This window comes from Nicotiana attenuata, unplaced genomic scaffold (genome assembly GCF_001879085.1).
Source record: "Nicotiana attenuata strain UT unplaced genomic scaffold, NIATTr2, whole genome shotgun sequence".
Taxonomy (NCBI): domain Eukaryota; kingdom Viridiplantae; phylum Streptophyta; class Magnoliopsida; order Solanales; family Solanaceae; genus Nicotiana; species Nicotiana attenuata.
The window spans coordinates 349,031-363,297 of NW_017670721.1; the positions used below are offsets into that span (position 1 = coordinate 349,031).

At 34.8% G+C, this 14,267-nt stretch overlaps 1 protein-coding gene across 1 annotated transcript; it reads right to left on the bottom strand.

Moving 5' to 3' along the window:
- Positions 1 to 3,492: 3,492 nt before the first annotated feature.
- LOC109242644 (GDSL esterase/lipase EXL3-like) lies at positions 3,493 to 13,950 on the bottom strand. Its single transcript, XM_019409477.1, has 5 exons — positions 13,707 to 13,950; positions 5,962 to 6,092; positions 5,402 to 5,632; positions 4,309 to 4,555; positions 3,493 to 3,686 (listed from the first exon to the last, which is right to left on the bottom strand). Exons 1-5 carry the CDS (start codon positions 13,948 to 13,950, stop codon positions 3,493 to 3,495), a joined length of 1,047 nt encoding a protein of 348 aa, XP_019265022.1.
- Between the last annotated feature and the right edge of the window lie 317 nt (positions 13,951 to 14,267).

The following is a 14,267-nucleotide window of genomic DNA, read 5'->3' on the forward strand; positions in this document are numbered from 1 at the left end:
AGCCATTTCAAAGCCTTTAATTAAACAAATGTTTCATAATATAAGTCTAAATAAACAGTGCAGAAATAACATACAAGCCCGACATCGGGGTGTCACTAGTCATGAGCATCTACTACAACTATCTAACCACATCAAGACCGAAACGGTCAGAAAGTCATAAGAATACATAAGGGAGGATAAAGAGGGAGAAAACAAAGCCGCGATCGCCAGGCAGCTACCTTGCTAACTCCAATGAAAACTGCCACCAAGCTCGGAAAATACCTGAATCTGCACACAAGGTGCATGGAGTAATGTGAGTACTCCAACCCAGTAAGTAATAAGAGTAAATAAAGACTGAGGAGTAGGAAACGATGAATCCACATTTATGATAAACTCAATAAGCACAACAGGTTTTCAAAACAGAATACGAGTCAATCGTCTCATTTAAATTCTAGCTTTTGGTAAAAATCATTTCAAAATACCTTCCAACAATTTCAGTAGGGGTTCAATACCATTTATAATAAAGGAGATGAAAACCATAATCGGCCCCTTGGGCAAAACTTAGTTCGTAAACAGCCCCTCGGGCAAAACAGGAATCATAAACACCTCATAACATGGAAATCTCAGTGGAAATAACAAAGCCAAATCAATGATTAAATTCTGAACATCTCGTAAAACCCCAGCTTAAATGAAAGTTGTTTATAAAACATTTGTTCAATATTTTCGATAGAGGCTCAGTATAAAGATGAGTGTAAATCAACATATTCGATAAAAACTCACTTTAAAAAGGAGTGAAAATCAATAAGTTCATAAGCAGGCCCCTCAGGCAACTCATCACTCATGTCATGTATGTATATATCTATCGCCCCTCTGGCAGGCCTCTCAGTCACTCGCGGCTCAACTCATACCAATCAGCGCTCCCACTCAGCACACAATTCAATAGGTACCATATAGTAACCGCTGCGGTGCGCAACCCGATCCATATATCGCTGCGGCGTGCAGCCCGATCCATGAATATAGTCGACTGCGCTCACTGGGGGTGTGCAGACTCCGGAGGGGCTCCTTCAGTCCAAGCGTTATATCGCTGCGGCGTGCAGCCCGATCCAATGTATTGCTGCGGCGTCCAGCCCTATCCATATACATATAATGCTCATAACGAGGCCCTCGGTCTCTCTCAGTCATTAACCTCATAACCAGACTCACGGTCTACCTCAGTCATCAACCTTACGATCACTCGGACCATCAATAAAACAGGGAACTCAGCCCAAACGGTTTTAACATTTTTAAGAAGTAAAGTGATAAAACAGATTTAAACAATAAACAGGTAAAACAAGACTGAGGATATGTTTTCAAACAAATAGAGTGAGGAAAAATAGTAAAAATGCCCCTAAGGGTCTCAACAGGTCGGCACAAGGCCCCAAACATGGCATACAACCCAAATTATAATATCAATCTCTAAAATATGGAATATCATAAGATTTCAAATCAAATACGCGACTTAACAGTCGTACGGGACGGACCAAGTCAGAATCCCCAACGGTGCACGACTCCACGCTCGTCATCTAACGTGGGGGTCACCCCAAAGTAGCACAACGATGTGAAATCCAGGGTTTCAAATCCTCAGGACAGTATTTACAATCATTACTTTCCTCGATGCGGTCCAAACTCTAGCCCGCGATGCCTTTGCCCTCACGAATCAACCTCCGGATGCTCCAAATCTAGCCACAATCAGTACATAATCATTAAAATATGCTAAGGGAACGAAGCCCACTCGAAAATATCCAATTTAACATCAAAATCCCGAAATTGCTCAAACCCGGCCCCCGGGACCACATCTCGAAATCCAATAAAATTAACATCAATAGAATCCTCATCCTCTCACGAGTTCATACATATCAAGAACATCAAAATCGGACCTAAAATGGCCCCTCAAATCCCCACTCAATGGTCTCTTAATCCAAGCCCTAATCCCTCAATTTTCTTCCTTAATTTCCACTAATGCCACGATTAAACAATGGAAAAATGATCATAAACATGAGTAATGAGGCTTAGAGAACTTACCCAACTGATTCTCTTCGATTCTCCCTTGAATTCACTGCCCCAGCTCGCTTCCCGTCTTCAAAAATGGAGAACTTAGCAAAAATTTCACGAAGGAACACTATATACTTCTGACCCAGGTATTTCCGCACCTGCGGTCCCATTACCGCTTCTGCGGTCCCGCTTCTGCGACTTTTCCATCGCACCTGCGGTCTTCATTAAAATGACAAATTTCCGCATCTGCGGTTAAACACTCGCACCTGCGCTACCGCAGGTGCGCCCACAACACCGCTTCTGCGATTCCTGAAGGACTCCACATTGGCCGCATCTGCGGCTGCTCTTCCGCACGTGCGGCGCCGCACCTGCGGTCCCCAAACCGCAGGTGCGAAAACACCAACAACAGCAAAAACTTCAGCAGCTTCTAACTTCAAAAATGGTCCGATTGACCACCTGAAACTCACCCGAGGCCCCCGAGACCTCAAGCAGAGGCACCAACATATCCAAAAACCTTATTCAAACTTGTTTCAATCATCAAAATACTTCAAACAACATCAAATCCACCAAAACACCTCAGATTCAAGCCTAAGCTTCTAAAAACATCCGAATTTCGCTTTTGATCAAAAACCCAACCAAACCACGTCCGAATAACCTGAAATTTTGCACACACATCACAAATGACACAACGAAGCTACTGCCACTCTTGGAATTCCATTCCGACCCTTATATCAAAATCTCGCCTACCAACCGGAAATCGCCAAAATCTCAATTTCGCCAATTCAAGCCTAAACCTTCCACGGACTTCCAAAATGCATTCCGATCACGCTCCTAAGTCCCAAATCACCTAACGGAGCTACCAAATCATAACAATTCCGATCCGAGATCGTATACAAGCAAGTAAAATATTGGTCAAACCTTTCAAATTCCAAGCTTCAAACAAACCAAATCCAACGGTTTACATAAGTCATAATATGCTACACGGGGCAAGTCATGCCCGAGAACTGGCGAGCAAAGTGCAAAAGCTCAAAAAGACCGGTCGGATCGTTACTGATGATTTGCCTGCAGGAGGATCATCGAAGGTTGGAGAAAGAGATAGAAAGCTGACTAGAGTATGGGGTAGAGGGGCTGTGTATATCTATTCCAATCGGGGTGATAGCTCGACTCGGCAAATGGGAGAAATATCAAATCGCGTGGGAGAGGGGGTCCCACCCTCTTCTATTAGCTTGACACGCTTTCCAACACTAGTAGATAAGTAAGGACCATTAAATAACCAACTAGACATTTTATTATGCTAAAATTTATTTTTCATTCAATTTCAAAATTCGAACATAAACACTACTACCCATATATAAATGAATATCAATGACTAATACTTGAGGTTCAATGATTTCTATCATCTAAAGCTCAATCAACTGAATTGAAAACATTTTCTTAGACCTTTGATCCACAATTACAAACATATATTGATCTTGAGTGAACTCATCTACAAAAACTGTTGATATATTTTGTAATGAGCTGATCAACAATGGTTGTGTAAGCCTTCTCAGTGGGATGATAACTATCCCAAAAAATATACTTTGTATCATCTTCACATGTTCCACTAAATTTGTTGCATAGTAATGTCACCTCTATTTTTCCTGTGCCACAACACCCTTTCTCTGCTTCTTCAAATCCTACAACCATTAATTCATAATCACAAAATTAATAAAAGAACACAAGAAAATAAAAGAAAAAAGATGAAGAAGCTCAAAAAAGTCTAGAGATATGATAAATAAATGGACCTTGATCTAACTCAACCGTAAATTTAGCTTTTTAGTTCATGAGATGAAGATTGTCCAAAACTGGTGGCAAAATGGATTAAAAAAATAGTTATCCATCCATATTATCCACTAAAAAATGGGTTGGATAATGAGCTTTTAAAAAATGGGTCAAATATGGGAAAAAAAATCATATTATCCACTTAGAAAATGGATAATCAATGGATAACCAATGGGTTTAATTTTCACATTTATAAGGACTAAAATTTTGGGCTCCTCAAATTTCAAAATGTGGGAGACTAGAAATTCTCCCAAAAGTGATCATATTCAAGAAGCCATGGATAATATGGATATCCATTTTTTTATCCGTATTAAATTTATACGTTTTTTGATACCCATTTTTGACCCGTCCATATCCGACCCAATCCCATGTTTGCTACCCCTACCCACAACCATTTAAAGAACCAAATATTAACATCCAACCCGGTGTGGGAACTCAACAATATATGAGTTTATAGAAGATTAATGAGTGTTATACCATATTTTTGGGGGTTAAGAATGAGATCAAGTAGAGGACTATAGATATCAACTAAAACCATCCTGGATTGAGGCAAGTTTTTGGATAAAGAATCAATTGCAATAGAGAATTTGGTGTTGGCAGCTTCGTTGTATTCTTGAACACACACTCTATTAAGCCCTCCACCAAGTGTTCTTTGTGATGGCAAACATCCTATTGGTGGAATTCCGAAAATCAAATATTTTCTTGCTCCCAACTTGTACAATTCCTTGGGAAAAAAAAAAAATTGGATCAGTATATGTGTAATTTACTGAAAATTTGTTTTGTTATCAATGGTATTATAAAGAACAATCTAATTTACAATGGAATTCATTCGTTTTGAGAGACAACTATTAAGTGTCCATTCAAATGTCAATATACTTGTTAAGGATCCTTTAGATTTTATCAAGACTAAGATAAAGATATTGTAACTATATTTAAATATTGAATAATTAAAGAGGTTTGTTTTCTTTTAATACAAGAATTTGTAAAATTTTCTTTATCTAAAAAAGAAAAATTTTAGAAATTCAAAAAAATTAATAATGAAGATTATATTTGTGAAATATTAAATAAATAAAGTGATATGTAAATTACTTTTTTATTCAATCACAATCTAAAAGCTAGCGACGGTGGCAAGTGATTAGCTCTGCGGTGTCGTACAGTGTTGAGTGGTGCTGGTTGTAGTTGGTAGAGGAGCTTAGTGATGGTGGTTGTGGATGACGGTCAGACGTGATGAATGTATGATGCAAGTGTCTATGGTGAGTGCTAGCAGTCTCTCACATCGGTTAAGGAACGAGGGACTTGGTCTCTTTATATATGGCTTGGTCAATTCTAACTTCATAAGCTAACTTTTGCGGTTGAGTTAAACCAAAGATCTATTTCTTTTTATTATGTTATCAGAGCGAAACTCAACCCAATTCTTGTTTTATTGATATTGGGCCCCCATATTATATTATCCATACTCCGAGCATGCATGGGGTGTTGAGTCTCCCGCCTGGACTAATTTTTTTCAAAACTCTCAGTCATAAAAAATAACCATAAATTTGAAAGTAAGCATAGAGGTATAAATACTAACTTTGAGAAATTTAGAAGCTTTAGCCACCATTAGATCAGTATATGAGTTAATATCTTGCTTCAAGCGAATTCCAGCGGTGAAGTAAGTATTGGCTAGATCGTCAGTGCCAGCAACCACCATAAATAAGCTATTTTTCAGAATATTATTAGCTTCTTCTTCCCCAACTAAACCTTTCAACTTCTCAATATATTCTTTGAACTGCGTTAATTGTGTTGATAGAGGTATGGCTTCCTATTTAACATAAATTTAAGAAGAACAAAAAATAGGACCGAAGTATTAGTGTTCCTTTCTACTTTTTTTATTTACAAATGTAGGGCAGCCCGATGCGCTAAGCTCCCGTTATGGTCCGGGAAAGGACCGGACCGCAAGGGTCTATTGTACGCAATCTTACTTTACATTTCTGCAAGAGGCTGTTTCCACGGTTCGAACCCGTGACCTCCTAATCACAAGACAACAACTTTACCAGTTACGCCAAGGCTCCTCTTCTTCGACAAGATTAAAGTTGCTAATTGGAAAAGATTACTCTAACCCAACGGAAAATATAATAAGTAAAAAGTTACCGCGATAGTAGCTGTTTGAGGATCATATCCACAACCTCCAGATGCAAAGCTTACTCCGGTTTCTATATCTTCTGTTTTCAAATTTGGATCTAAATAATCTGGCACGAGCTCTTTTATCCCCACTTCTTCCGCTAAAATGGACAAACACAAGAGTCATGTCAAACTTGGATGATGTAGCTTATTAGCTATGCATTTGATTGAATCCAGTATTTTGACATAGAATGTACGCGCGCGCACACACACACATATATATATACTAGTATCTATGAACGTGCGTTGCACGTTAATAATGGCACGTGATGGTTTAAACATTTATTTATATGAAGTAATAATAAAATTTAATTAATGAAAGAAATTTTATGTATAATAATACAACAATCATCTAAATGCTGAAAAATATTATTACATTAGCATAATACATGAATTTAAAATAAAAGGACATCATCAAAACTTACACAAGTGATCAATTTTATCATGTTAGTTAGATATTATGTATTACTTCCTCAGGTCCACTTTAAGTGGTTTTTTGGTTGCTTTCACACATTTAAGGAATCCACCTTTCAACATTAATTAACAATGTAATTAACCATATTAACCTTAAAGTGGACCGGAGGGAGTATAGCTTAATAGTATTTAATGTGATGGTATCTTACTGAATACTTCTTTGTGGACGAAAATTTTTTGTGTGTATGTTTCCTCCTAATGATTTGGTTGCTCTGCCTTAACCAGAACTCTGGTTGTCGATCTTGGTATCCCTCTTGAAAGTGGAACATACAGTTGTTCGTGCAAGAAAATATATTGCGGTAAATATTGTTCAATATTTAGGATGTTTGTCCTTGTGCTTTATTTATTGTATTTGCAAAACATAAATATGCTAAAACTATTTTCACACAAAATTAAAAAGATATTCCTTAGTTTTGGAAGATCAAAATTGAATTTATGGATAAGAATATACTTAGAAGCATGTTGACCAGTATCATAAATTTTGCATGTATAACGTTATTGTAAAAACTTCTATATACCATTTGTGTGTTATTACAAAAGCTATTCAGCGTATCTAAGTTTTTCAGTAGCATGACAGACATATTTTCTTCAAAATCAACCTATATATAATGGAAGATCAATTTTAACTTAGTCTATTATATATATATAGTGACACTAACATACGTAAGAAATAATAAACTTGACAACAAATATATATGGTAGAAGGACATTTGATATTAAAGTATTTAAGTATTCTTCTTGGTAGTAATTATTGGTATTATTTTCTGTTAAGTCAAAACCTGAAAAACATTTTGTTTTTACTATAAAATTTTGCAATCAACCTTTTATTTAGTTGATCAACATATTCATTTCTGCTAGCTAAGATTGCTTTTTAATTCTAACATGCGATTTGCCTAAATTGCGTTTTAATATAGTGATAGAAATATTTACCTTATTAAATGCACTACTATTATCATTGGGGTTGATAATCAAGTATTGAGGAAGAACCAAATCATCTTTTATTGGATGCTCTTCTTCGTTTCTGGCACGAAGCAAGAAGACACTGAATACCGAATCTGTTTTTACTTTATATTTCTTGTCAGTTGAATCTTTTTCATTGAGACCAGAAGTATAACTTTGGCAAGCTAGCTTTTACAATCTATGCCTTTGTCGATTTTGGAACTACTGGTAGTACTTATAGAAATCACCTCCCAAATCATAAATTTTTTACCAAACGGTTCATTAATATCCCATAAATCTCTAGAACTCCAGGCAATTGTTTCGATTGTTTGACACTTACCATAAGTGCTTCGTCCCATATTATTAATTTTATTTTCCTTATAAATTTAGCATCATTGCTCTACTTTGTCATATTTGTGATGGTTATTTAATTTGTTTGAAGAGGTATATCAAATATAAAGTGGGTGGCCTCACAATAAAATCGTTATTGGTACACCACTTGCTATTATTGCTAACATTATCATGCCTCTTGATATGATATTTGCAAATAATTCATGATATAGAAATATTATTTTGATTCTGTCGGAGGCATCTACAAAGAATAATTCCGCAATACCAGAGTCGACTCTTTGTAATATTGTCTTGAAAGCTTGTTCTTGTTTAGGACTTAGCTTTAATTGTACTCCTCAGACACTTGTATAACATTTTGATTCTTAATAATATACTAACCTTTTTACTTTGTATTCTAATTTTTAAAATCTCTAACGCTCTTTTTATGAAATAATTTGTGTATCCCAAGATTTTTTTTAAACTTGAATAAGAATTTTACTCATATGATGAATTTAAAAAATAATTAAATTGGATTCTCTTGCTAAATAATTAATTAAAAATCTAATTATTTGGTTTTAACATAAAAAATAATTTATTCTATGTTGATGCAGATCTTAATATTAATTCATCTCTTGTTTTGAATATTTAATCTTAATTATAATTTTATCCACCATAAATGTTATTTTGAAAAAGTAAAAGATTGATATGACATCTCACTTTAGATCTTTATGTTTGTAGAATCATTAGCGGTATTGACTCTTACCAACTATTTTTTTTCTCTTTCTCACATATTTATATTCTTAAATATTTTCTTAGTTATTTTTTAATAATTGGGTATTTTTCAGTATTACACAAAAAATTGATAAAAAATATTATTTGAGTAGGAAAATAGTTCAAACATAATATAAAAATATATTATCTTGGGGATATCTTTTCCCTCAATTTCAACTCTTTATGCAGTATATTTAATATTGCTTTTATTTTTTTTGGTTCTGAACATTATGGAGTGGTAATGTATTGCCAATACGGAGGATTCTTATGAAATTGATTTTATTAAACCTTCCTACATATTTTTAATAAGAATTTAATAGACAAAATTTTATTAATTTTAAAATTTTAAATATTAAAAATTAGCATAGAAGTCATTGTAATCCATAAAATAGGTTATTGCAGTTACGTCCTTTCCCTATGAGTTATTTTTCCCTATGAGTTCTTTCATTTAATATTTTAAGTCTATTTTAGTCTATTAATATTATATTAGCGGTATTGGCTCTTACCAACCTTTTTCTTTCTTTTTTCACACATTTATATTCTTAAAAAATTTCTTAATTGTTTTTAAATAATTTGGTATATTTTTATATATTACACGGAAAATTAATAACTAAAAAAATATTATTTGAGTAGGAAAGCAGTTCAAAATATAATATAATAATATATTATCGTGGGAATTTTTTTCTCAATTTCAACGCTTTATGCAATTCGTTTAATATTTCTTTTATTTTTTATCGGTATTGAATATTATAGAGTGGTAATGTATTACCAATATTGAGAATTCTTATGAAATTAATTTTATTAAGCCTTCCAAATCCATCTAGAAAAAGGAGAGCCTATATTATATTATATTATATTATATTATATTATATTATATTATATTATATTATATTATATTAGTAAAAGTATGAATACGATATTGATAGACTAAAATAGCCCTAAAATATTGAACAAAATAACTTTATGGGAAGGGATATAACTGTAATAACTTATTTTTGGAGTATAATACCTTTTATGTTAAAACTTTTTTAATATTTAAGATTTTAAAATTAATAAAATTTTATCTATTAAATTCTTATTAATAATATGTATGAATATTTAATAAAATTAATTTCATAATAATTCTCTTTATTGGCAATACATTACTATTCTTGTGAAAAAGGAAAAAAGTAGATTCAATGATTAGATATTTAACTTGGACTTCACATGACTTTTTAGTCTTTGTGCTAAAACAAACCTAAACAAATATAAAACAAATCATGGATAACATATACGAACAAAACAAACTAAAAAGTGAATTAATTTTGANAGTACTTCGGCTGCGGATCGACAATGAAGGGAGAAGCAGCTCACAGTAGAAGTCCCACGCCTGCTCACGACTGCGCACCAGAGAAGTGACCAGATCCACCTGCCTCAAACCCTGTACATTTAAGTACAGAAGCGTAGCATGAGTACATAAACAATATGTACCTAATGAGTATCCCGTCTAATCTCAAAGAAGTAGAGACGAGAGGTCGACTTGATACTCACTAGGGTCAAATAATATTTTAAGTATGATTTCAACAATAAAGAAGTATTCGATGCACAGCAGTTTACAACAGATATGTAATTCATAACCTCACTAGAATCCTGGCAAGTCAAGTTCTATAGTTACATTTATCAATTCATTTTAGCCTATGGAAGGCAATATCAACATTTAACATTCTCAGGCAAAGCTATATAAGCATGCGCAAACATGCCGAGGCGACGGCCCGAACCAACAGAAATAAACTGTGCACTTGCCAAGGGTCGACGACGCGCCTATAGATGCATCTATTACCCCGCTCGCGAATCATCCATGCGACGCGGTCAAATATAAATAAGTTCATAGTCAAGCAACAACAACAATCAATACACATATGAGGGTGACTATACAAAGAGATGCCAATTATTTCCTTTTTAAAGTGCCAATGGATTTAGGTCATTTTCCAAATCCTTTCTTCTTAGTCAAACGGGTTCATATAAATCCAAGATAATCAATTATAATAGAAAATCACGTAAAGCATGCGCATGGGTCCTAAACTACCCAGACTTAGCATAATAGTTGCTACGCACGAACTCTCGTCACCCAGTACGTACGTAGCCCCCCGAACACAATGACAACTACTTCAATTATTAAACCTATGGGGACATTTCCCTCTTACAAGGTTAGAAAGGAGACTCACCTCGCTCCAAAGCACGCTCCCGATATCAAGAATAAGCCCAAGCTCCTAATTCGAAGCCGAACGATCGCAAACTAGTTAAAATAGGTAAGAACTAGTCAATAAAGGCTTAAAAGGCCGAATTCTAACTATTTAAGTAATTTCCCAACCTTTCCCACAAGTTTCCTAAATTCTGACCCTGGGCCCACGCGCCCGGATTCCAATATTTTTCGAAGGAAATTGTTCTCTACAACCTATGGATCAATAATATATGATTTCTAGTCCATTTCATAACAAATTCCATGCTTAAATCTTAGTTTTTGCTAAAACCCTAGGTCTAGATCTAACCCTTGAGTTTTACCAAATTTTAGTGTTTAATCTACCTAATGCTCATGTAATTTAACTTATAATGGAAGGAGATTACTTACCTTGCAATAATATGCTGAAACTCTCTCTTTGGAACCACCAAAATCGCCTAAGTGTAGAGTGAAAAATGATAAAATGAGGTTTGAGTTCGTATTAAATGAAGGGTCTGCTCCCAGCTATTTCCGCTTCTGCGGAGCATTTACCGCTTCTGCGGTCTTGGCCCAAATTGGCTGGACCGCTTCTGCGGTCAAATAGCCGCTTAAGCGGGACCGCTTCTGCGGTCTCAAGATCGCATTTGCGATTTTGCCTGAGCTTCCCCTGACCGCTTCTGCGGATTCCGGACCGCATCTGCGGTACCGCTTCTGTGGTCCTAGAACCGCAGATGCGGTTATGACAGAAGCAGCAGACTCAGCACTTTCTAAGTTTTTCTACTTCGCTCGAACCTCGATTATTTGACGCTCGGGGCTCCCGAGCCCCGCCCGAACATACCAACAAGTCTGAAATCACGAGGCGGACCTACTCGAATCCTCGGAACTCCCAAAACAACGCTAATTCTTAGAATCACCCCCTAAAACCAAATGAATCAAACTATTGAATGCTTAAGTTCTAAATTCTCCTCTAACGGGTCAAAACGCCCTTAAACTACTCGGATTGACACCAAATTTTACGGGCAAGTCTTAAATGACCTTACGGACCTGTACCAAGCTTCGGAGCCAAAATCCGAACCCGATACCTATGGAATCAATGATTACTTAATTTCTTTAATTCCCTAAAGCTTCAATTAAACAATTTAGATAAAAATTCATTACTCGGGCTAGGGACCTCGGAATTCGATTCCGGGCATACACCCAGGTCCCATATTTTCCCACGGACCCTCAGAAATTGCCAAATCGGGAATCCGGGTCCGTTTTCCCAAAATGTTGACCGAAGTCAAACTTGGTCTTTTTAAGAAATCTTAAAGAAGCAAATGGGCATATTTTTACTCAAAACTCTTCCAATCCCCGAACCAATCGCCCCCGCAAGTCGTAAATTAGTTAAAGCAAGTACGGGAGGCTTTATTTAGGGGAACGGGGTTCAAAAAGGCGAAACGACCGGTCGGGTCGTTACAAGTAGGATTAAGCTTCTTTGCTGTCGTGTTTTATTTTCCTCTATCATTGGTAAGTCTTCACACCAAAATATTGATGGCACTCTGATCATAAATAAATATGTAACTGCAAAGAGAAGTACATATAATGGTGAGAGAAATAGAAAATTAATATTTGTGTAGTTCAAATAAAGGGTCTGAGGACTAAGATAGAGATTAAGTATACATTCAAATTATGATAAGACTATCTTTTTTCTTTTTCATGTGCATGGTGCACTGACCGACTTTATGTATTCCAAAAATAAATTATTATTCAAAATAAATAATATTAATATCAGATAAAGTTGCAACCACTATTAATTAAATTGGGAGTTTAGCTTTTAAGTGAGATGAAATGTATACTATAGAAAGGATAGAAACGTACCTAATATTGACTCTACTATACGTTAAGAAATTACTAAGTTACCAAACGAACAAAGATGACCCGAATTTAAAGGAGTATTAGATATATATATATGCTAACATGTGGTATTATATGTCTATGCCCGAAAATAATTATATTAATAGGATTTTTAAAGGTAAATCATATAGGATTCCGAACATGTAATATTATGTCCTAAAACTAATAGGATTATAAGGCTAATATCTAGAATTCCGATTATGTCCTTTTATTATGAATTATTATACTTAATATTATAAGACATTGTATTCATATTTAATATATATATATATATATATATATATATATATATATATATATATATATATATATATATATATATATATATACACGAGCTCTTTTATCCCCAGTTCTTCCGCTAAAATGGACAAACACAAGAGTCTTGTCAAACTTGGATGATGTAGCTTATTAGCTATGCATTTGATTGAATCCAGTATTTTGACATAGAATATACACGCGTGCACACACTCTCACACACACACACACACATATATATATATATATATATATATACACACACACACGAGGTCTTTTATCCCCAGTTCTTCCGTTAAAATGGACAAACACAAGAGTCTTGTCAAACTTGCATGATGTATTATTAGCTATGCATTTGATTCAATCCAGTATTTTGACATAGAATATACACACGCGCGAGCGCGCGCACGCGCACACACACACACACACACACATATATATATATATATGAGTAAATTTTAACAAAATGTCATAAAATTCAGATCCTTGACCCAAATTCGCTTGCACTTATAGGTTTTCAAATACTATTTATATGACACACTTTCCTTATTAGCTCGTCCAAAAAGAATGAAATTTTTATATATTTGAAAAGAATTTAACTTTAAACTTTCTATTATATATTTATTATACCCTTATGAAGCATTTATAACTATATACACAAATGTTATTGAATGTTTAACTATAGCTATATACCGAATGACTTGAGTAGAGTGGCACCAAGGTTGACTCGGATAAGGATTTATCAATTATGTGTTGTGCTACGCCTGAATGATGCATGGAGACTTCCGAATGACATATGTAAATCACAAATTTAAAAAAGTAAATTGCATCACATAAATTGAAACGGCGGGAGTACCTATCAAGTCGGTTGGCGTCTTGCCATTGCTGAACCTTCCTGTTGGATCTCCACCCATGAAATCCTTACCATAAGGCTGAAAATTACACTTTATTAGCGTTGTTATATTGTTATTATTTCCTTGATCCACAATTGAATCTCCAAAAGCAAACACTGCCTTAAAAATCACGTTGTGTGCGAGCTTCACATTTGCTTCACATACACTAAAAAACACAAAAGTAACATAGAGTAAAACCTTGACCATAGGCAGCAAACACTTTACCATACCAAAAGAAAACATTGTATATAACTTCAAAACACTTCCTTTTCAAGAAATCAAACATTTGTACTTGACTAGTTATAGTAGTCGGGTTTGTATAATTGTATTTGCTTTGTAGTACACTTAGTTGTTTGATAACATTGATTGTTAGGGGCGTTAGGAATAGGTGTCAAATAGGTTTGTTAATAGTGGCGGCGTAATTATATATGATGGAGTGTTAGTTATTGTACTGTTTAGCTTTATTAATAGAAGTAGAGGAATATGAATGAACGTCCTTTTTTGGGGAGATTGATTTTATGATT

Excerpts from the sequence above, each read along its gene's own strand:
- LOC109242644 (XM_019409477.1), bottom strand. The coding sequence starts at position 13,950 with ATGGTCAAGGTTTTACTCTATGTTACTTTTGTGTTTTTTAGTGTATGT. Across the intron at positions 5,633-5,961 it reads CTCAAACAGCTACTATCGCG|GAAGCCATACCTCTATCAAC; the intron begins GTAACTTTTTAC and ends TATGTTAAATAG. Across the intron at positions 4,556-5,401 it reads AAGCTTCTAAATTTCTCAAA|GAATTGTACAAGTTGGGAGC; the intron begins GTTAGTATTTAT and ends TTTTTTCCCAAG.